The 24,507-nt window shown below is 44.8% G+C and overlaps 1 protein-coding gene across 1 annotated transcript in view; it reads right to left on the bottom strand.

The window, feature by feature from the left end:
* Positions 1-24,507, bottom strand: part of TUBGCP3 (tubulin gamma complex component 3) — a 418,028-nt gene that overhangs the window by 274,403 nt on the left and 119,118 nt on the right. The window contains exon 4 of the mRNA XM_086934339.1: positions 14,646-14,723. Within this exon, the coding sequence (XP_086790465.1) occupies positions 14,646-14,723 (78 nt within the window). The remainder of the gene's footprint in view (positions 1-14,645; positions 14,724-24,507) is intronic.

The following is a 24,507-nucleotide window of genomic DNA, read 5'->3' as shown; positions in this document are numbered from 1 at the left end:
ATGTAGGGTTGGGTCCTCTGTATGGGCTACGTTAAATAGAAATAAAGAAATAAAACAAAAAACAGGAGAGGTAGTGACTAGATGGGAAAAGAGGGGGGGGGGGGCTTAGGAATCACAATATCAAGGGGTGAGGGTGGGACGGGTCGCCAATGAACATGTTACTTACCTTCAGTAATGATGTATCTGTAAGAGACATATGTACTTATAGATGCCTTACCTTAGAAATACCCCCAGGCATCAGACTGGATCCGGATACATTTGTTCATAGATGTACCCCTGCGCAACAGTAGGTGGCGTCAGTCAATTCCGCGTCCAGCGTTATGATCGCCGGGGTGGCGTCACGGTATCTACTTAGATTAGATTAGATTTGTACTTATAGAGCGCATGGCTGCCCTGGAGCGTCCCAGCGCTGATCCTAACCTGAACCTAGTGAACTCAAGCGAGGGATGGGATTAAGGGATGGTAGGGAAGAGAAAGGTTTTAAGTGCTTTTCTAAATTTAAGGTGAACAGGTTCCATCCGGAGCTCTCTAGGAAGGGCATTCCATTTGTTTGACACATTCAGCGAGAACCGGCGGCCTCCTGTGCGTGCCTTCCTCACTCTTGGGATGATGGCCAGATTTTCCCTATCTGAGCGGAGGGCCCTGGTCGACTTGTAGGGGCGAATCAGTCCTCTCAAGGCCGGAGGGCCTTTGCCCTGCAGAGTTTTATGGGCGATACAGAGTGACTTAAAAGTAATCCGCTCTTGGATGGGGAGCCAGTGCAGGGCCTTTAGCAGTGGTTTGGCTGATGCCCGTCTCGGCGCCCCCATAAGCAGCCTAGCTGCAGCGTTCTGGGCTCGCTGGAGAGTATTGATGGTAGCACGGGGGGCAGCGAGGAAAAGGGCGTTGCCATAATCCAGTTTGGACAGGATCAGGCCCTGGATTAGCAGCTTTCTGGATTGAAACGGAAGGAGGGGGAGGACCTTCCGGGCTGCTCGTAACAGGCCAAAGCAACCTCCTGCAACCTTCTGCGCATGGGTCTTGAAGGTTAGTTGGGGTTCGAACCAGATCCCAAGGCTTTTAATTTGTTCCTTGGGGGGAGGAAGGTCCCCCATACAGGGGGGCCACAGCTCAGGGGGCAGGGAGGTGAGTTGATTGCCTAAGAACATGATCTCGGTCTTAGTTCCATTCAGCTTGAGTTTTGAGCTAGACATCCAGGAGGAAATGGCTGTGAGACAATCCGGGAGGTCGACCGGGCGGCGCCCTTGTTGTGACAGCGAGACGACGAGCTGGGTGTCGTCTGCGTAGCTGATGGATTTAATCCCAAATGGGGCTACTACCTTCTCTAACGGGGCCATGTAGACATTAAACAGTGTGGGGCTGAGGGAGGAGCCCTGCGGCACCCCACACTGGAGAGGGGTGGCATTAGACATGGACCCATTTTCCCAAATCCTGAAGGATCTCTCGTCCAAGTAGGACTGCAACCATTTAAGGGCTGATCCTGTGATGCCCAGCATGGCCAGGCGTTGGGCGCCTCACTTGCATGCGGACGTCAGTTCTGACACGAATTTCCATGCCACTGACCACTGGTGCACATTAGGGCCCTGTAAGGGAGTCCCTATCCCTAGAAGTCAGTTCCCAGAACGGGGAGGATGGGTAGGACGGAAAGGAACCCACCGTTACCAAAAGTAAGAAACTTGTTCATCTGAAAGAGACTGTAGTTATAGAATAGACACCCCAGCAATGCCAACCCGGAGGTGGGTCTGCGAACTAAGTTCACACCAGAAAGTCCTGGAGAACAGAACGTCCGAAAATGCAGTCTCCCCGGACTTGGCTGGCTAAGCAGTAATGTTTTCTGAAAGTGTGCAGGGATGCCAACGTGGCTGCCTGGCAGATGGCAATCAGCGGGACTCCACGTCCCAAAGCAGTAGTGACTGTTTTCACCCTGGTAGAGTGGGTGCGCAGTCCTACTGGAGGTTCCTTTTTTTGCCAAAGAACAGCAGATCTTAATGCACAAGATGACCCATCGAGAGATGGTAGGTTTGTGCACTGCCTGACATTACTTGATAACCACATAACTCACGAAGAGTTGAGAGTTAAAAGTCCACCTGGAAGTCTTTAGTGCGGTCAAGGTAGAAGGACAATGCAAGTTTTGGGTCCAGACAGTGAAGTCTCTCCTCTTTAGAAGATGTGTAGATCACATCACAAATGATTCTGTTAAAGCTATTGGGCACTCATCTCTGGACCAAATCTTAACTAGAAAAAGGAACCCGAAAGTCCACTTGCAGTTAATCTCCTTTGCTGCTAGAAGAACACAGACCTAGGTCATATTAAAGTATTCGCAAATATCTGGCCTACTTCTCTGTTGGTTAAAGGAAGAGTGGATACAATGTATAAATTCTCAAACATCAACTTTTCACCATTCTGTGCATGTCTGGTGCCATTTATATTTTATTTAAAAACCACCAGGTCCAATCTTTTCATGTTTGTATATTTTTAAAGTGTATATGCCTTAAATACCAAGTACTGATGAAAAGGCACACCTTTGTTCAGTGAGATATCACCAGGGAAACAGGAGACATCCTATAAAAAAAAACAATTTAGCAGAAAGTAATCTAATGTAAACGCAAGCATATTAAAACATCTAGTCTGCACATGGCGATTTGTGTTGTATTGTGGCTGTGGAGCAAAAACGGAATGTTTAAACACATCAACCCTTAGCTAGCACATCTCATTAGAAATGCCTGTCTGCTTGAGTGTTTCAATTCAGTCTTCATTATTCCTTAATAATGGCCTTCTCAGTTAAGGACCCTGATGTTTTCTGTGCTTCTCCACTGAACCTTCATGATTCTTCAACATCCTAGCTAATACATTAGACTTATTACAGACACTCATCATAGCTCATACATGCTATAATCTTGCAGCTCACAAAATAAAACAGCCATTGAGAAACACCATACTGGATAATCCAACAAAACACATTAAACAGACCACATTACATATACAACTAAATATCACTATGCTCATAACATACATAAACCACACACTAGCATCCAACAGACAACATTTGACAGAATTATTAATATACACTTGAGTTGGCTCAATACACCATGTAGTTGGCTATCACAATACACAAGGGGGCCCGCCCCAAAAAAATACTGCACACAAATGCAACATCTCCGGGGCAATGGAACGGTCTATTAACCTGGAAGATGCCAAAGCAATTGTCAAAGTTGACGAGCCCTAGCACTTAAGCACCATATTCATACTCACTATCAAAGCCTCTATCAGAGGGCCACAGGAGAAGCACGGCCTACTGCGTTCAACTGTGGTGGTTCAGGCCTTTTACTCCTGATGTCCCGTGGCCCAACCTACTATGGATGCCGCTCAACTGGGCCAAGTATCTCTTTTGCACTGGATTGTCAGTGGTAGCTGTGGTAGAGCAGGCAAGGCTCCCTCAGGAGGGTTGTAGAGGGTTGTAGATACAGGTATTGAAAATGACATCTCTCAAAGTGCAAAACGCACGCACAATAAAAAAATACCCAGCCAAATTCTTCTTTTTAGAAGAAAAAGTAGTATTTTATTTCTATACATGCAAAGAAATTGTTGCAGGGTGACAAAAACTTCCAATACTGGAATACCCTGCTCACCTTGCTTTTGGGGCGTTCTGCTGCACTTCCTGGTCCTGCTACCCGAGACGCCACTGCCACCGTCATTCTTGCCGGTAGTCCTCCCGCCAACGTCCTCTCCCGCCACCGGAGGCGCTTTAAATTGTGCACACTACCCGCGTCGCGGGACATGCCGGGCTAAGCCCGGACAAAGGGCGGGCGGTCTGTGGCCGTCCGGGGCTGGCCAAGGCTGGGCTGGGCCACCCCCGTGGTCTGTTCTGCCTACTTCTCCTTCATGGACCATAAGGTACTTTTGTATAGTGCACTGCTTTTATTTTATATTGAAATATGGGGGTAAATACTCCTGTCCAAACAAAATCCAGATCCAGAATGCTACAACCTCATTGCCTACTCTTACAGCGATTGATCGGATGTTACAGAAGACAATTGGTGTGGTTGTTCCTGCCATCGAGAATACGGAGAGACGCCTTCCGCTACCTCCAAATATGTGTCTGCAGCAATTACAAACTGACACTACTCTGACACAGGCAAATAATTCTTTAGAACTACTTGTGGACTCTTATATAGATCTCCCTAGGATTGACAATAATTCTAACAATTTATCTACACAAAATACTTTCCGGGGGTTTCAACATAATGATAGTTGTCTTCCACAAACACCAAACTTGCAGTCTGTCGACCTAAGTGTAGATTTGTCCCCCTTTTTGAACTCTTCTCTTTCAGGGCCCATATCGCCGACTGATTTCCCTAATATACAGGTGGGATCAGCGATGTCTCATACTAGTGAGGGTTCCTGCCGGTCGGGCATTGCTGAACAAACAAGGGCGAAGAAGTCCCTCCCAACCACTGATACTGTTACATCTGAATCAGTCAGTCAACAAGCCCAAAATCACGCTACTACTACAGACACCACAAAAAGAAAAAAGACTGAAACCTCACAGAAAGGGAGGCAACAAAAAGTCTCAAAAAAGACGGATCCGCCTCTTTTGACCCAGGTGTACAGGTAGCTAAAGTACCAGCAAGACCTGATATTACATCAAAGGATCTTACCAAGAATACGAGAGATAATCATGTAGGGAAGGCCTCCTCGGCTCCCACAGAGGAGGTTGAAGTGTCAATGGCACATATAGGAAAGGTTGTCAAATCATTAATTCTCCCTCTCCTCGAAAGGATAAAAATGGTTAATAATAAATTGGAGAAACTGGAACAGCTAACTCTAGACAATTTTACCTTGTTAAAAAATCTTGTAAAACTTGAAGTCAGAGGACAAATGAAGGATATGGTTCCCCCCTCAATGGATTCCGCTACAATCACTATAGGACCTGTAGCAGGTCCAATTACTAATAAAACTATAGAGGCAGGATTGCAAAGGGGCCCTGAGTACTAATAAGCAGCCAAATAGACTAAAAAGTCTTCCGAAAATACTATTTAGCACACCATACACTGTATAGCAAATGATGCACCTAAAACAGTTGAGTGCCCAAAAGATGCAGGAAACAAAGAGAAAGATGTTAGCACTGTAAAAGTTCCCCTGGCCTTGGTTGACTTACCACCAGAGTCATTACCATATGTTATTGTACTCACGGGTGTCCCAGAATTAAAAAATGGGAAACCAGAATCTTCCCAAGACTTAAAGAATAAGGTGACATTCTGGTTGAATAATATTAGGCCAATCCCTAGACATCTGAACGGTGAGGTAATGTTCGTTAGAAGAGTCAACTGGATAGGCAGAAAAACAAAAGACATTCAGGGGGACGCAATCGTTAACTTCAGAGATAGCAATGTAGTGAGACTAATTTGCAAAGAATATCAGTATATGAATAAGGGTCCAATTTGCATGAAAGATCTCACTTATTTTTACAGCCCAAGAGCAATGCGACAGTATGGAAACCAGTACATCCACACCCATGAAATGATTCCAGATGGTTTTGCAACCTACCCTTGGGGGACCACAAACAACCAATTTGCACCACTTTATGGGCTAGGTGAAGTTTGACTGGGAGATACATACGAAATAGGTAATTCTACACTAACAACAGACCATACCCATTCAAACAACTGTAGGTGTAACACAAGAGAAGTAGCTAATCAGTTTATAGATCCCATTTTAATGGGAAAGGATGGAAACCTAAACTTAAATTTGTTAATCCCAAAAACCAAAGAGAATACATGTGGGACTAACAATCCAATAGCCACATTTACTACGGACGAGGATAAGTGTAAGGTGCTAATAATATCTTGGAACATTGCCGGCATAGGGGAAAAAATCCCTGATCCAGCTTGGCACGAGTATATCAATAGGGGGGATTTTATTCTGTTCCAGGAAACCTGGGGTATAGAAAATGTTTTCAGAGTAGGGTATAGATCATTTTGCATTCCGGCTAGTAATATGAATAAAGGTAGACCGTCTGGTGGCCTGATAATCTGGGCAAGAACAACATTAGGTATCGAGGTCAAAGAAATAGACTCCAATAGCCTGGACATCCTGGCGATAAAATTTCGGGATGAAAAAGGCTGGCCGGTCTGTATCATTAATATTTATAACAGACCACAATCCCCTAACAAGGATTCAGAAACAATAGTTCAGCTAGCTAATTTTATCTCTGGCCTAGACCACAAAACTAAGCTGATCAGAGGAGACTTCAATAGGAAGTTTGAACCAATTGTGGGGCTAGAAGATATCTAGGGGAGGAAGATAGTGTTAATAATATCCCCGAAATTGACACAAATAGTACTGTTGCTTGTTCTATGGGGGCAATACGCCTGCGCGCCTGCAATGGGCGGCTCTTGTCAGATTGTCCAAGCAATCCTACCTTTAAAAGAGGGCGCTGTGCCAGCCATTTAGTCTATATATTGGTCTCTAGATCTTGAAGCATTGGCCATAAGCACATAAAGGTGGACAATCGTATAGAAAGTGACCACCTCCCCTTAAATTTGTCAATCTGTGGGACGCTATTTGTCCCCTTAAGAGATTTAAATTCTTGTAAGGACTCTCGATCTGCGGACCCCTTAGAATCCAACAACCGCAGGTCCTTAAAATGGCCTGCGGTAATGGGTAACAAAAGCACTACTAAGAACATCTATGATTCCTATGTAACTCTAATGTCCCCATTAGTCGATAATAATGGAGAAGGCATTTCTTTAGTAGAGTTGCATGAGAACCTGATATCACAGCTTAGAGAGAGATTTTTTCAAAAGAGACTAAGCAAGTAAATTCTGGCCAGAAAAAAACCTAACTTGAAGGAAGGCCGCAGGTATAACAAAGCTTGTCGCCGTGCTAAAACCGAACTAATACAAGCTGTAAAAGATAACCAGATTAACATCATCAGAGAGAAAAGGATGCAGTATAAAAATATACTTGATCTTGCAAAAAGAGAATGGGATGGCACAGTCTGGTCGGACCTGCTTCTAGCATGTAAAACAAAAGACCAATCTTTCTTCTGGAAGCTGATTGAGAGTGGCTCCAAAGAAAGTAATCCATCAAGGGATAGATTCCTCGAAGAAAGTGTCTGGGTCAAGCACTTCTCATCCCTGTACTCGTGCGGTGGGGAAGATGAAGACGAGTGTATACTAGGGAATTTACAACTCAACCCATGTACTACCCCTTAACATTTAGTTTGTCTGATACTATACTAGCCATTAATGCAGTCAAACAGGGTAAAGCTCCAGGCCCTGACAGAATACCTGGCGATCTTTGGAAACACGAAAATCTCCTATGGGCCCCGTACATTAATCTACTTAGTAATGACATCCTAAGAGGGGCACCAATACCGGAGTGCCGAAATCGTAACCATCTTCAAGAAGGGAGACAGACTTAATCCATCCAATTATAGACCAATTAGTCTGTTCGATGTACTCCAAAAGATTTTTGCATGCCAACTTTTACACAAGCTTAACATCTGGATTGAAGATAATTCTATTTTAACAAAATATCAGGCAGGATTTAGAGCTAAAATTAGTACAGTGGACCAGGTTTAGATTTTTATGCTTAGTATGGAAATATTTTAACATAAGGAAATCTTGTGTAGCCTTTGTGGATCTCAGGGCCGCATTTTATTTGGTCCCAAGAAGCAAACTATGGAAATCACTGAGAGATATGGGAGTCCCTGGTGACATACTACACCAATTAATGAGGCTGCATGAGGGGAATTATGCAAGAGTAAGGTGGGGACCTAACGGGGAACGGACGGAAAAAATTGACATAAAGAGAGGGGTAAGGCAAGGTTGCATTATGGCATCAACCCTCTTTATGTTAATGACATCCCTGACACCCTCTTGGGCTGCGAGTAGGACTCTCCCAAGTTGAGTGGTCAAGCCGTTCCGGCACTACTATTCACGGACGATACGATTTTTATTTCCCAGACCCCTAAAGGATTACAGAATTTATTAATCAAATTTCATTCATACTGTTTGGACAAAAACCTTGAAATTAATTCCTCAAAAACTAAGATTATGTCCATCAGTCCACACAAAGGTTTTAAAAAAGTTTAGTGTAAATAATAAATGGTCCAAAATTTTAAATATTTCGGTATTAGCCTCGACTCTAAAATGAATTGGATATCGCAGATAGAAAAGTCTAGGCTAATGTTAATACAAAGCCAAGGTCCTATGATAAAGAAGCATAAAACAGCTTCTTCAAGGCAGTATCACCAGCAATCAAGTTATTTAAGTACAAAGCCCAATCTGCCACCCTATATGGGGCAGAACTGTGGGGCCATGCAGCTAGAGACTCTTTTTCACTACAGGAGAACCGCTTTTTTAGACAACTTCTAGCTGTCCCAGGTTGTACTCCTTTAATTCCCCTATTTTGGGATTTAAACGTACGACGTTCTGATGACCATGCCTCCTTACGTCCGCTGCTCTTTTGGGTTCATCTTTGGTCCACTGACGAACTAGTGGACTATAGATCAGCACTACAGGAAATCTTACAGATAAAAAATACGGTTAGAGTGAGCAGGCTATTGCATATTGAAAAATGGTTTTTAAAATTAGGTTTATATAGTTTTTGGACAGATCCCGATTCCCTAACTCATGGCTCAAAAAAGCTATTGATGGCACGATACTGGGAACACATTCATAGTTATCCACTTCAAAACTCCAAAATCGGGAAATTGACACTCAAATTCTTTGATGTTAAATGCGAATGTAAATTTGAATGTTTTATGGATGAAATCTTACCTCCAATGGCAAAGTCACTGTATTTAAAGTACCGCTATGGCATTTTACAACTAAAATCTAGAACTTCTAAGTGGGTGTGCAAGATAGATCCTACGAATAAAAGTGATACTGATTACTGTGAACTTTGTGATATGGGCGTTAAAGAAGATGAGGCCCATGTCATATTTACATGCCCTGCATACCTGCAAGCAAGGAGGAAGTGGATTAAGCCTATCAGCCTCCTTCTAGGCTTTCAGAAAATTAAAGAGGGGGAAAGAGTATTTAAAGGGGATACTTCACAGACCATAGTATTTAGTCTGAGTAGGTTCCTTCTTGCAGTAGCAATAGTAAGAAAGAAAAAAGGTCTAAAAATGTAATAGTATCCTCAGTTTCTGCACTAACTCATAGCATAATGAAACAAAACGCCCTGGTACTACAGTAGCTCCACATACTCTAGTTCAAATTGTCCCCTGTAAAATATTTCCTGACCTTTTTAACATTTTATAATAGAAATATTTACGGTATTAAATTCTTTTTAACTATGAATTATTTTGATTTTTAGAATTTTAAACCCTCTATAATCCTGATCCTTTTGGCTAATCCTTTTGTATATCTAAACAGCCTAAGCACCTATGTATGTCTCAAATAGCTTTTACTCGGATTATTAGCACAAGATGTATATGTTGATGTTTTCAATTGTATTGTACTCTTTTATGGTTACTTTAACCGAAATAAAGAATTAATGAATGAATGAATAACCACATGGACTCTTCTTGGCAATGCAATGACAGTATTTACTAACTGTTGCAACAGGGAGAAGAACCTTCAGCACACAACATGAACTGCACCCAGCCCTGCTCAGGCTTTCTCTCCAATTCCTGCTAGCTGGCAGGCCTTTTTATACAGAATATCACAATGCTTTATTACACATAGTAAATAATAGTTGACTTGCAAATTACAGATTAAAAAAAACCACCCAAAGACAATTGACCTCGTAACCGCAAATTCCTGAACGAATCTTTTACACATTCTTAATTCCCCTTCAAACAATGCTTAACAACCGAGCATTCTTCTACTTATGAATGCGTGTGCGTTTCATGGTAGCTGTAATTTACGTGACGCGTGTGCTGCCAGCATTGTGCACCTAAGCCCTTCATGTGCTCAGAACTTAGTTACTTCCCTGGATTCATTGTTTAATCAAGCACCTGTGTGCTCTGGGCTAATTCGATTATATGAACCTATTGTCTAATCAGGTCACAGTCTGTTTGAAGGCAAGGGGTATGTGCGGGTGGACTTACGTGCTGATGTCATAAAGCTTTCAAGTCTATTAAGCATGAGTTGGTCTTTAACTGAAAACCCTTTTAAGTTTCCCATTCCATTACATCCTTAAGTGAACTTTTCAACTTGTTCGTGTCAGTACAGGATTCAAGCCTAAACTGGGTTTTAACCACAAAACGCGGTTTGGTTCCTGCTTGGGCCTGGTGTTGCGCTACATATTCATGTTTTACGTTTTCTACAGTGTATTAATTTTTTACAATTCCTACAATAAAATGCGACATTCAACTGCAATAACAATCCCCCATGAGGTCAGGGCTCTAGTAGTTGTCAGCCGAATCCCACCGTCTTTGTGTAAAGTTTTCATGGTATATCTCCAATCACCGGCGGCCGCGTGAGGTAATGCACACTATATGGCTGCACTCATTCTCCCTTCTGACCTTTTAGGAACTTAGTCAAAAGTATCCATGGTGCCACAGCACCATTTGCAGCGAGTTGCCCCAGGGCTCAGCTGGCCCAGTTCTAGTCATTCCTGCTCTCGCAGCACAGAAGAGTTAAGTGATGCAGTGGGAGTCTTCAAACGCGCACCTGGCAATCCTGATCAGTTCAGAGAGGTCAGGCTACTCGAAGCCACAGGTTATCCGCACTCCTCCATGGCGAGTGGGAGGCAGTTCTATTGCCAGTCGGATCCAATCTGCAAGTTGTAGCTTTAGTCTCTCCTTCAGATAATGTCCCAAATGCTTTGGCAATGTTAGTAAGAGCTACATGTTCTGGCATAAAGGGTTGCACTGTACCTGGTGATATGCGTGCATGCTTTTCCAGCCCTGGTACCCAGGCCCAAACAGTCCCAAACCTTGGACTTCCTGGATGCAAAAATTTACCGGTGACTCCTTTGACATATGGGGTCACCGCACCATAGCTGTACCAGTATAGCAAGACCCGTACAGTGCTCAACATAAGGCTCAATCTACAGCAGCCCTTTCATGTCATACGGGGGCTGCCGAAAACAATCCTGCACACATAGGCCCAATCAGCACACAGCCGAATTCTCACGGTAGGGATCCCCACTGGACCTTGCTCCCTTCAACCCGCTCCTCTTACTCACAAGGTAGACAGGTCTTGGCAAGCAAGAAGGTGCTGGTGCTCCAGGGCAGGTGGTATTGGTTTCCAAGGATGACAGCCATCAAGCGTTATATTCCATATAGGTTCTAGAATATAGGCCTCAATAAACTAGTTACCCTTCACCTATATTCTCTCCCTACATTACACTTGTCACAGTTTACAGGGACTGACTTTTTACCTAGATCTTACACTGCATTCAGAACGCAGGTTTTTCCCCTAGTTCTAAATCTCATACATTATGCATTGAAGGTTCTTGGCAACACAGCAGGACTGCCATCTCCTGTATAAAATCTATGTACAAAGTTCAGGCCCAACGTCATCCTAAGGCAGACACAGTCATACAGCAAGGTAGGACCACGGAGGAGAGACCTATGGGTATATATACATCACATCTTGCCAAGATAGCTAAAGAGCAAGACTTACTGGCCGACACACTGACCAGAAACGCTGAGGTTCCTGCATGCAGACACTCCAGCTCGCAGTGGTCTAGCATCCCTCGCGTAGGGTCCATCTCGAGACCAGGAAGGGGTCCCACAATCTCACTTGAGGTAATGGGGTTGACTAGATCCAAGAGGAATTCTTGGCTTAACATGTTACACCCATGCTAGGTACATCTAGATAGGGAGGCATCATAGGAGTATGCATCTTTTATCATGTGTTTTATATAGTTGAATGTATTCATGATTTTAGTAAGATGGTAGAACTCTACCATCTTTTTACTTGTGTAGTAGTTAATCATTTATATCCTAAAATGTCTAATGGTTGTTGCAGCACATCTATTTTACACCAGAATAACAATTGTTCAATAAATGATATTTGAAAACGCCCAGCTTGTTTTATTCTGTGTATCTTTCGGAGAGAAAATAAGTAAGCATGAGTGACTGAGTGAAAGGTAGTACATGGTTTCCACGGTCCTGAGGTATCGGGGTTGTCATGTTCTGAGGTTGCCAGAAACTATTCTCTCCATAAGAGGAGATTATAGTGGCACAGTGAGCTAGCGGATACAGAAAGGCTAACATACCCGGTGGGGGTGATCAGAGCTCGTCTGACACCAATCCTACAGTGTATGTCGTCTAAACGTGCAGATCCTGTATATTTTCTATAGGAACTACACAACACAAGGAGACTAGCAGGCCTTGGTCCCCAGTCCTGGTCACACGCAGACATCTTGCAGAACTTCCCCCCTTCTCACACGTCCCATAAGGCTGCTTGGCAGATGACCCATTTTGGGGACTCAACATCCCCTTCTTATAGTCCCTTTTCCAGACACCAAATGAGATTTAGGGTTTAGATCTTGGATTCATCTTGGGGATCCACTTCTATTGAAGTGGGTACTTATCCATTTCATCTACCTTCATGAAAGGGGTCTGCCACAGCAGGCACAAGACTGAAACCGACTATCCACATCACAATTCAAAGGAGTGACCAGAGTTCACACCTGGATGTCAGCCACAGTGATCTATGCATCAAAAGGTAAATCGCAAACCTCCAGCCCTACTCATTATGTCTTATTATCAGCCCCATTTCCCTTCATGAGAAGTGTCCAGGCCGCTACCTTGTGATATATCACTGAATCTAAAAGTAGTCCTTTGAAATGTAAAGGGAGTCTCTTCCTTTCCTCCAGTGTGAACCCCCCCCCAGCTCAAATGAAGGCAGCAACCCACAAATTTATCTGGGGGGATTCTTCTTCCCCTTGTGTCTTTACCAGGCAGACCTGGGCCTCCCAAAATGGAACCCAGGGTTCTGCATAAAATGTACCATTTCATGCACATTTACTCGGTGGACTCTCAAGACACTTACAATCCAGCCCTAATACTTCTAAGCATTGTATATTTAAATGTGCACATGCATTCAGTACACACTCAATCTGTGTGCACTGTTCAGTACTGAAGCTTTCCTATATTCATGCAGAGTGTACTTATTTAGAACACCCTGCCAGCACACTCACTCACTATGAATGGGCAGCACACCACTTCACCCTTTATGTATTGTACATTACATAAGCACACACACCCAGCAATGCTGTTTGTGGGCATGCACTGCACAGCAATACATCTCTCAATTAATGTATTCCTCACAGGCATACATACACCCAGTACATGTACTAACCATGCAGTCACTGCACAGTGCTTGTCTATCCTTGCACTGTACCCTTCCCAGGCACACATACTTCAAGCACGGACTCACCACTCCTGCAACACTCCACATCTACCAGATGTAGGCCAATTTTTTTATATTGAAATCCGATGGACAGTTGTGCAGGAAAAACGTATATATATCTATGAGAGAAAATAGCACAATGAAATAAGGGCCATGTACAACCATTTGTTTTTGTGACTATGAGATACTGTTAGCGATTCCCAATGGGGTTGCAAAATGCGAGGCTCATTAATATTGATGAACCACTCGCAATTTGCGACCCAAATTCAGAATAGCTGGTCTTCCCAGGGATGGTGGCCTGCTGGGCTCAGCAGACCTCCATGTCTGGAACTGCTTTTCAATAAAGCAGTATTTTTTTTTTTAATGCAGTCCGTTTTCCTTAAAGGAAACGGGACGCACTGCCTGCCCTTAAAAATATTTTCCCATGCATTCCTAAAGGAAGAGGTTTGCGAATGCTTTACCACCTACTTGAAGTAGGTGGTAAATTGCGATGGTCACGAAACAGTCATACATAGGGCTCAGACTCGCTATTAGGAAAGAACGCTCTTCAAACACCCCTTCCTAATAGCGAGTCACAAATCCTAATTAGTGAGTCGCAAATAAATTGTGACTCGCTAATTAGGGATTGTATATGGCCCTTAGGTTTTCGCGAGTGACAGTCACACAGCTCGGTAAGGGTCAAAGGGCGAGTGGGACGAGAAACAAGGGATGGGAAATTTTGGGAGGGGGGGAAACAGCGAGAGCATGCTCATCTGCAGAGACAAGGAGGAGAGAGCAGAACATGAGGGCTCAAGAAGTCAAAGATCTCAGCAGTTGAAGGCTACAGCACTTTCAAAGGAATAGGAGCTATGCTCCACAGGAGAGACAACCGTAGAAAAGCTACCAATAAAATGCAGGTAACTCAGACTGACTGGAACGCCATCTAATGAATATGCATAGACTCTGAAATATTGCATGCAATGCTGTCTGTGACGGACAACTAGAGCGGTCTGTAGCATGACCACAACAAAAATGCAGCGTCAGAGATCCATCTCCCAAGGTCAGAGGATATTTGAAATTTCAGGCAATGGAAAAGTCCATTCTGGAGGAATGATCACTTCATTCACTGATCAAAGAAAACAAAGAAAAATCATTTTCAGAATAGACTAGGTTCTCTTAGTCCAAGTTTTCCCTTCTTCTGCTACCCTGCTTTTCCCCAGGTTTGCTGACCGCAAAGTTATCAACCAAGTTTTGAATGAAGAAGAGCAAGACAAACATTTTATAGCTAGTTAATTTACACAAAGTTTAGCTTCACACAAAAAAAATTAAATAACTTTATTTTACCTTGTTGGATCCTCTACGCGGATCTTCACTAAGGCTGAGCAAGAGGTAGAGGACTGACCATCTGTTCTTTAATGTACCCTTGTCATGAGAAAAAATAAAAACAGTTTTTTTCAACAACAACAATACAGAACAATTAAACATATTAGTCACACTTACAAAGAAGTAAAAGGCTCTCTCCTGGGCAATCTCCTAGGAATAAAAGACATCTCAGTCCATCATAGTTATTCGATCACAGATAAGATTCCTTGAAACAGATCCAGTATCAGCATAATTAGAACCTATCCATAGTTACTCTACATGAGTTACAACCTTCTTCAATCAGGTAACAATGCTTGGCTGGCATCCACTTTCGAAAGCGGTGTGGATCTGAGCGGGTAAAGTGGCTTTAACAAATAACCTCTAATAAGTCAGATGTTTCCCTACTTTGTTGTCTAGTTTTACCCAAATGTACTGTAGCGGACCATTCATTGACACCTTTTAACCAATGTCCTGCTACAGAAGTCTCACTGTGAAACTTTTAAATTGAATTCTTGTATTTCGCCAGTACAACTTCTTGTTCATATCCCCTATGGACATAGACATTACAATCAACAAACTTGCTTTAGAAGTAAATAGGTCCCCCGCTCACAAGCATGTTTAAGTAAGGAATTCAAAGATCTTTGGGTACTGACACATTAGATGAAGGGGGAAGCTCCATTGTGGCCACACTCAGGGCAATCATCGATCCCATCAAGATGTATTCTATGTAGTATGACATACCAGTATAAGGACTCCCAATCAATTGCATAAACTTCATTTAGTATTGCTAAACTCCTTTTTCAAATGCAAACCTTCCTTTCTCAATTCTATCTTATTAATTTCAGCAGTACAGTCGGTCTCACATTATTCTCTCTTCATCAGTAGTATACATGTAATAGCTATCCATATAAAAGCATAGATATTACTGCACCCACTGCAAACTCCACTACGCAAAACTCAGTCTTGGACTCAAGGAACTATCTGGGAAAGAGTGAAGGTGCCTTCACACGCTTTAACTATTTTCCAATATTCAACACACTAAACATTTCACGGGTCTCCTCATTTTCTATATGTAATCAAAACGCCCATCCTATAACTAGTCCCCTCCTCTTGTTATCTCGCCTAGAATGTTGTTCAGAATCACACTCATTGATCACACTCAAAGTGCACGGTTCGAGTTCGAAGTTTCACTGGACTGTGGCACCCGTTTAGTCAATGGCTTTGGGTCTTTGCGTTTATGCTTGCAACATTGCTGATGGTAACCAATCTCAGAGTAGAGATCAACTGGGCTTGAAAACAGTGTAAATGTGAGGGTTTTGTCACCTCACAGTCTCAGAAAGACCGGGCCAGATTTTGATTTGTCCCAGGCACCCATCACAATAATGTATGAGGGCCACGCAGAAGAATACCCAGTGTGGTCGGCATCAGCCTTTTGTTTTCCCTCCTCTCTCATTTACTGTTCTTCTTAAACTATTGGGTGTATGAACAAATCTGCTAAATTTAAAAAGAATTGTGATGCCTCCCTTGCTTTCACAGAGTTGGAGATATCGAAAAGCAAATAAGGCCAAGTACACCATTTGTATATCAGAATAAAACGATCTTTCTGCTACCACTGCTAGTCCCTCAATTTTGCAGCAGAACATATCAGGCTGAAAAAAAAGAAACTGAAGAGGGCTGCTAAACATTTGGAATGATCCTACACCAAGATCAACATTAGAAAAATGTGACCAACATTTATTTGAAAAACTGGTTCAACTTGTTCCTATCTTCCGGATTCTTAATTCCAAGAAAGAGAGAAAGAAAATTGAATCCATTTAATTCAACTAGGAATTCTACACAAAGTAATTTGATCGTTGGTGGATATGACTGTCGGTCACTAAAGCTTCTTTTAAAGAATGTCTAGAATAGAGAAGCCAGTTTTCTTTTTTTGTTTTGTTTTTAAAGACACACTGTTTTCAGAGGGTGCCCCAAGTACGGCCATTAATGTTATAAACTGTTGAACTCACAAAGCTGATAACCATAGCCATTCTTAAACTCAATTATGCTTGGATCCCCTTTATACACATGGGGCTCCAGAATCTAAGTGGTTGAGCAGTCTACCATCTTGTCTATTGGGACTTCATTTTCATGAACCATCTTAACCAACCAATGAAATCATAAATGTGACCTATTAGTTAAACAGGTCTAACAAATACATCTATTTCCTAATCTGGTATTGCCTAAGCCCCCTATTATCTTCCGCACACAGCACTCCACACTCAGTTCGGGCCATTGTTGTTCAATAGAGCTTCTCCATCTGGAAAGTGGGTGTGCTCCTTAGGACTCCTATGATATGACTAATGTTAGTGTTGCTAAGTGCAGCGCAAGATCCAGGAACTTGGCAATTGCTCTCTTACCCCTTGGCCAACCAAAGAGGCCTAAAACACAGTATTCTGCCTTATGTCTGCCTTTCTGTCCCACCTATTCCAAAGTGCTTGCTACCTCTCTGGAATAGATCATAAATACTGAGCATACCCACACAATGAGCCAAAAGCTTGCTACTGTACAACCACTGTGAGGACAATCAGAGCTAACAATTGGAAGTATATTATGGATTCCCCTTGGGGTAATATATATGCCCTGTAAAAAACAAATGATATTGAATATGCTTGAACAAGCATTTTTCAACACTTTGTAGGGATATGCCAATAATCAAGCCCATTTTGTATCATGGACCACTCTTCCCAGGTCTGTCTCCCATTTTAACGCATTACCCATCCAGGGTGATTCCAGTCATACTCATTAGTGCCCTGTATCTCAGAAAATCAATAGTCTACCCTGCCCCATTATATATTCAGTAGAAATTGCTTTTTGTTGAGCCTGTATTTTATCAACAATTAATCAAACATCAACAGGGTTTACCCGCAGCCCCCCTGGACAGATCACTCACAGTTGCCTACTGCTTCCTATTTTTCTAGTTGCTTTGTAGGGTAGTAACCTCGTGTATGGGAAGCCCTTCAATGGTATTTCTGATGCACTGGACTTCACTTTTTCCAGGTTGCACTCTTGACACAGCCAAAGGCCACCATCACCAATCTGGGAAGCGACAAAGCTCTGTGTGCAGGTTAATTAACAGATGGTTCACCGTGCCCACCTCCACTCACTGAAGCTTGGTTTCAGGGGTGCCTGTCTCCAGGAGGTTTCAGTCATTTAACTAGCATGCACTCCATTTCAAGTGGGAGGCAACTAGCATGCACTCCATTTCAAGTGGGAGGCAAATAGTATATTTCCAACCTGGAGTTCCCAGCTCACTCTAACTCAGTGAGAGCTTTGGTCTAGACAACCACAACACGCTTCAGCGACCACCTTTCCATATTATTAGGTCACCCATTAGCACCTAAAAATGTATGAACGCGGACCTTGGTACTAGCACAGGAAGATTGCCAAAATACTGAGGGAAGTGATGGAGCATTACCATTTTGGCTAATGCAAGCCACCACCTCACCCTAAAACCGCCACAGTCAGAAGGAGAGAATCAGCACATAGCTCTGTAGCCTTTGAAATTATTTAACCTAGCAAATGTGCTTTTTCTTATGATTGGTCTTAAAAGATTTCCATTTGAGTCTAGACCAGACCATGTCCGTGGGACCCAGACAAAGATTTCTAAACTAAGTCATAGACAAAAAATCTTCAGAACCCAGAACTACAGGTAAAAAGCGTGCCATCTTTGGTGAGATAGTTGAAATCTTTGCCCAATGGACAGCAAAGGCACCTAGGGGGAACCATGCCTAAAGACACAATCAAATCACAAGTCCAGCCCCAGCAGTTATTTGACTTGATGATGAATGTGTTCTCATGAAAAAAGTAGTAATGTAACATGCGGTAGGACGCAAGACACCTTAATGATAAACTTGAGGAAATATGTTAAGCTGTTAGTTGAAAGAAAACTGAATTCTTCCACAGGAAATGGCAAGGACTCCACCCGGCTGCCAGGAGTACCAATATATTTCTGGAATATAGCTGCCTGCAACCCCTCAAAAAGAAAGTCTGTCCTGGAGTTCAAAATCTAACAAACCTCCTGGGTTCATCAATTTCAGAGTGTCTTCCAAAACAAACACGTGAATGACCATCTGCTACAAAAAGGAAAGTGGATATGATGATAGAAGTCTCCGACCATCTGAAACTCACTGCCCAGGAAGAGGGCAAAACGGAAATAAAAAACGTTGCTCTATCCTAAGCACACATAGGAGATAATTGCCACCTTGAGAAATGATAAAGGTCCGGAGTCAAACTTCTTCCTGAATGAGATATTCAAAGGCTATCCAAACTGGTGGGAGAAAATCTTGAAGACCCTCTCAGCAGTGCATTGAAAGCTGTATCATTCCAGACTCATGGTTTAATAGCATAGTGGAACCTTCCCAGTCCGGATTCAGACGAAACCACTGCATTGAGACAGCCCTCATTGCCGCCACAGACATCAGGCGCCAACTAGACAACGGCGAAACATCAGCCCTCATCCACCTGGACCTGTCGAAAGCCTTCGACACGGTCTGCCATCGCACTCTAAAGACCCGCCTCTTAGAAGCTGGAATCCAAGAGAAGGCCCTTGACTGGACCACGTCCTTCCTCTCCGGCAGAACCAAGAGCGTCCACCTCCCACCCTTCCGATTCGAAGCCACCGAAATCATCTGCGGCGTCCCCCAGGGCTCATCCCTCAGCCAGACACTGTTCAACATCTACATGGCACCCCTCGCACAAGTGGCCCGCCATCACGACCTCAACATCATCTCTTATGCAGACGACACCCAGCTCATCCTCTCCTTCACCAAGGACCCACACACCGCCAAAACCAACCTCCACAAGGGAATGATGGCTGTCGACTACTGGATGAGGAGCAGCCGTCTGAAGCTGAACTTGGACAAGATGGAGGTACTCCTCCTCGGACCCACCCCCTCAGCCTGGGACGACTCCTAGTGGTCGACCACACTGGGAGCCGCACCAACACCCACCGACCAGGCACGCAACCTAGGATTCATCCTCAAATCCTCCCTCTCTATGTCCATGTCTAAACAGGTCAACGCCGTCTCCTCCTGCTACAACACCCTCTGCATGCTCCACAGGATCTACAAGTGGACCCTGACCGAAACAAGAAGAACGGTGACACAGGTCCTCGTCAGCAGCAGACTGGACTACGGTAACGTACTCTACGCAGGAATCCCAGCCAAACACCTACGACGACTACAACCCATCCAAAACTCCTCCGCCTGACAGAGTCAACGTCCCCCGCCGCAGCCCATTCACCCCCCACCTGAGAGACCTACACTGGCTCCCCGTCGACAAGAGGATCACCTTCAAGCTCCTCACCCACACACACAAAGCACTCCAAAACGCCGGACCAGCTTACCTGAACAGCAGACTCCACTTCTACACCCCCACCTCCAGCTCCACTCCGCCAGCCTCTCCCTCGCCGCTGTACCCCGCATCCAAAGAACGACCTCTGGCGGCAGATCCTTCTCCTACCTCGCCGCCAAGACCTGGAACACCATCCCTACCCACATAAGGTAGACCCAAGACCTACTCGCCTTCAGAAGACTCCTCCTCCCCTCAGCGCCTTGAGACCCTCATGGGTATGTAGCGCGCTCTACAAGTACTATGATTGATTGAGAGGTACAGATAGCTATGAGAGAACTCTGAATCTGATCTGGGAACCTCACAGATGGAAGCTGTGTTCTAGATACCGAAGTCAATGCCAACAGCAATGCTTTAAGAGGCGTGATGGGTTATTTGGCAAAACGCAACCTTGCATGCTCAGCTCCCCTTCCTGATCTCTCCCGGGAAGAATTAATGACCCCTCAACAACAAAGCTTCTAAGAAGACCAGGTGGTCCAAAAAGCAAGAAAAATAAATGTGTCCCCAGATGTTGTTTTCATGCAGATTATCTTCAAGCCAAGTGGCACACTCACCAACTCTCAAAAGGGTATACACAACTCAACCACTAAGTATGGCAGGAGAAAATGAACCTGTAAAAAGTATTCCTTGTATCGAGGTCTAAGAGCAGTACCCATAACAACCACCATACCAAGCCACTCTGCGAGGCAGGGAAGATCATAGAAAGTTTGTTAATGGAAGATACAATATGTTGGACTCACGCAGATGGAGTAAGATCTCTCTGAGAGAATGCCTTTACAAAGGGAAGTCAACTAAAATTATTGTTCACATCCTTCTAGATTGTGAATGGTACTCTAAGAGCAGAAAGAATATTCTGGAGGAAGCCTTAAGACTAATGCAATCTGAAGACCAATTACAGTACTCCATCACTTTTTTGAGACCACTTTCCAAAAATAACTCAAAGTTGCAGCCTTTTCCTCAAGGCAGTTCAGAAAAGTAGGAACACAAAAATGGCCATGATGGCCACAACCTCGCGGAGGCATCAGAAAATGTAAAGAGAAACTTTACAGAAATGGGCAGAGGAAAAACCACTCTGCAAACACTCTTTGAACACGGACATAAACCCAAACCAAGATAAACACCTACAGTCAATCCCCCAACCCCAATTAACTCTACCCCGCAATTTACTACCGAGCACTTAGCTCACATCCAAACAGTTAAAATGTACTCATCTCTGAATGATAATGAAATAAACGAAGGTCATGGAAAGTGTTAGAACCGGCTGTCTCTAGTTGGCAGAGGTATACACTTCTGACAAATAGGGACACACCTTTTCTAGTCAGGGCAAGGGGATCACACCCTTCGATAACCCCTGCTCACCCCCTTGGTAGCTTGGCAGAGCAGACAGACTTATCTCAGAGGCTGTGTGTTAAGCATTTATGACCACATACAGTAATAAAGTGAATAAACTACAAATGGGCACGACACAGTAGTATTATAAAAATAAGTATTTTTATATAAGGCTTAGCACAAGACCAAATAACGACAAAAATATACACAATCTTGATAAATATTCTGGGAAGGGAAAAATAGTTCTTCTTTAGCACAAAATCTTTCGTATCAAAGCAAATCTTCTTCTGGGAAACACAGTTCTTAGTAACCCACACGGGGGCTACACGACGTCGAGGCAAAGTTAATCCAACGGTTCGGCGTCGACCCCGAGGAGCACTACGTCGAGCCTGGAGTCGCACGGACCCCCCACAACACAGTACCTTGGAAAATGAAGCACACTATGATTAGCGGCGTCGAGCAATCCGGCGTCGCGTCTTCGGTGTCGATCAGGCCTCAGCAGGCGTCGTCGATGATGCTGTTGCAAAGAGTGAGCAGCGCTCACTGCGTCGAGGGGCACGAGGGCGATGCGATCAGCAGCGGTGCAGACACGAGGTCCCTTGGAGCTGGAGCCGAACTCACTACTCACTGGCGTTGCTGCTGGCGTCGATCGGGCCCTGGGTCGAGGAAGCGGGACACTTGAGCCGTCACTCACGGTGTCGAGCTGGATTCGGCGACGTCCGTCGGCGTCGAGATTGCTGGCTCTTTCAGAGGTGCTGGATTCACAGGTTCCAGCAAATAGCACTTTAAGCAGATGAAGTCCTTTAGCCCTGTGACTTCAGCAGGAGACTGGCACTCTTCCAGACCTTGGAGATTTTCTTAGCAAGCGTGAGAGTACACACACAGTTCCTCTCTCCTGGTTCCTTGGCAAAAATAAAGAAGCACTGCAGGATTCCCCCCAGCAAACAGCACACTGGCAGAAGGGGTAGGCAAGTCCTTAGATCAGCAGGCCTCTTGTCCTTGGTTACAGGGTTCCTTGTCAGAAGTGATCTGATTTCATGGTTCAGGGGTCCTTCTCTTATACCCCTTTTCGGCTTTGATCCCTTTGTCCATGCAGGGGAATTTCCCAACATCCTGGGTCTGTTGTGGGTGGAGCCAGGCAGTAGCACCTGGCCTATTCACTGAGCAGGGCTGGGTCCTCAGACGCCCAGCAGGAGGTGGAGCCAGCATGGACACTGGCAGGAGCAGAGCTATCGGCCTCCTGGCAGGAGGTGGGGCTAGGATCGTCCATGGCAGGCACAGAGCCATCAGCCGCTTGGCAGGAGGTGGAGCCGGCATTGTATCAGGCAGGGCAGGCTATCAACAACTACTCTCACCCTACTCTCAACGCAAATGTCCCACTCATCCCACACGGACTCATCCAGACCTGTGGAGCCACCCAGCTCCTGTCACACACACGCAAGACCAGCAGAAACCAGAAATGGTTGGACAAGAAAATAGACACTTTCTAAAAGTGCTATTTTCAAACCCAGAGTCCAAAAACCATCCACACCAACGGATGCGTAATTAATCCCGAGTTCAGGGATACCAAACTCGACATTGCACCATGCTCCCCGAGCCAGCTAGGATCATAGCATTAATAATCCCGGCGGCCCATTCTAACTAATGGAGAGCAGGCTACCTCGCAATAGTGAAGAACGAAGATGGCTGTAATTCACTATTAGGACATGCCAACTTGGTCAGGCGTGTCCTACCTTATACTTACAATGCACCCTGCCCGTGGGCCTACCATAGGGGTGACTAACATGAAGTCAAGGGAAGGTTTGAGGGGTTGGCAAGTAGGTATACTTGCGCAGCCTGCGTGACAGCACTAGGCTGCACGTGGGTCTCGCAATGACCGACCCGTAGACATTCTTTTACGAGGCCGCTCCTGTGGGTGGCACAACACGTGCTGCAAGCCCACGAGCGGCATTTGTATTTACAAGCCCCGGCACTCCTGGTGCACTAGACTAGGGACTGACAGTAAACCAAATAAGCCAAACATGGATACAATAGATACATCAATTTAACATAGGGAGCACTTGCGCTATGGCACTGATCAGCAGTGGCACAGCGCCCAAAGCATATACCAGCAAAAACATCGTAAAACAGTGGAGGCAAACAGAAAAAATGGAGGAGAGACTCAAGCCAATGATGTCAGGTCTAACACGTGTCCCCTCCAGCTGAAATGTGGGGAGAACTACCCTTGACCTAGGGAGTCCTCATCACTAAGGCGGAAAAATCTGGACAGACCATCAGCATTGGCGTGATCTGTACCAGGGCGGTGTTCCACCATAAAGTCCATCCCCTGTAGGGAAATGGACCACCTCAACAGTTTCGGATTCTCACCCCTCATCTGCATCAACCATCTGAGGGCCCTGTGGTCTGTCTGAACCCGGAAGTGAGTCCCAAACAGGTAGGGTCTTAGCTTCTTCAGCGCCCAGACCACAGCAAATGCTTCTCTCTCTATCGCACTCCACCTAGTTTCCCTGGGAAGTAACCTCCTACTGATGAAGGCAACAGGCAAGTCTCTGCCCTCTTCATTCACCTGAGCTAGAACAGCCCCCACGCCATGCTCTGAAGCGTCCGTCTGGACAATAAATTCTTTCGAGAAGTCGGGTGCCTGGAGTATAGGTGCTGTGCACATTGCAGTTTCAGGGTGTCGAAGGCGTTTGACAGGCATCAGTCCAGATCACGTTTCGTGGCTGCTTCCTGGAAGTCAGCGAAGTCAAGGGGTGCACAATGTTACCGTAATCCTTGACGAACCTCCTGTAATAACCAGTGAGTCCTAAGAAGGCTCTCACCTGAGTTTGGGTTTTGGGCGGCGCCCAAGCCAGGATGGTATCAATCTTGGGTTGCAGGGGGGGCCACCTTGCCGCTCCCTACTTGGTGCCCCAAGTACACCACCGAACCCTGCCCAATCTGGCACTTACTGGCTTTGATTGTGAGGCCTGCTCTGCGCAGGGCCAACAACACTTCCTAGAGGTGGCGCAAGTGTTCCTCTCAGCTGGCGCTGAACACTGGGATGTCGTCCAGGTAGGCGGCACTGAAATCCTCCAGTCCAGCAAAGACCTGGTTGACCAACCTCTGGAAGGTGGCAGAGGCATTC

This window comes from Lissotriton vulgaris, chromosome 8, assembly GCF_964263255.1.
Source record: "Lissotriton vulgaris chromosome 8, aLisVul1.2, whole genome shotgun sequence".
NCBI lineage: Eukaryota > Metazoa > Chordata > Amphibia > Caudata > Salamandridae > Lissotriton > Lissotriton vulgaris.
Note: the sequence above shows the minus strand (reverse complement) of the source record. Positions and strands in the feature narration are given on the sequence as shown.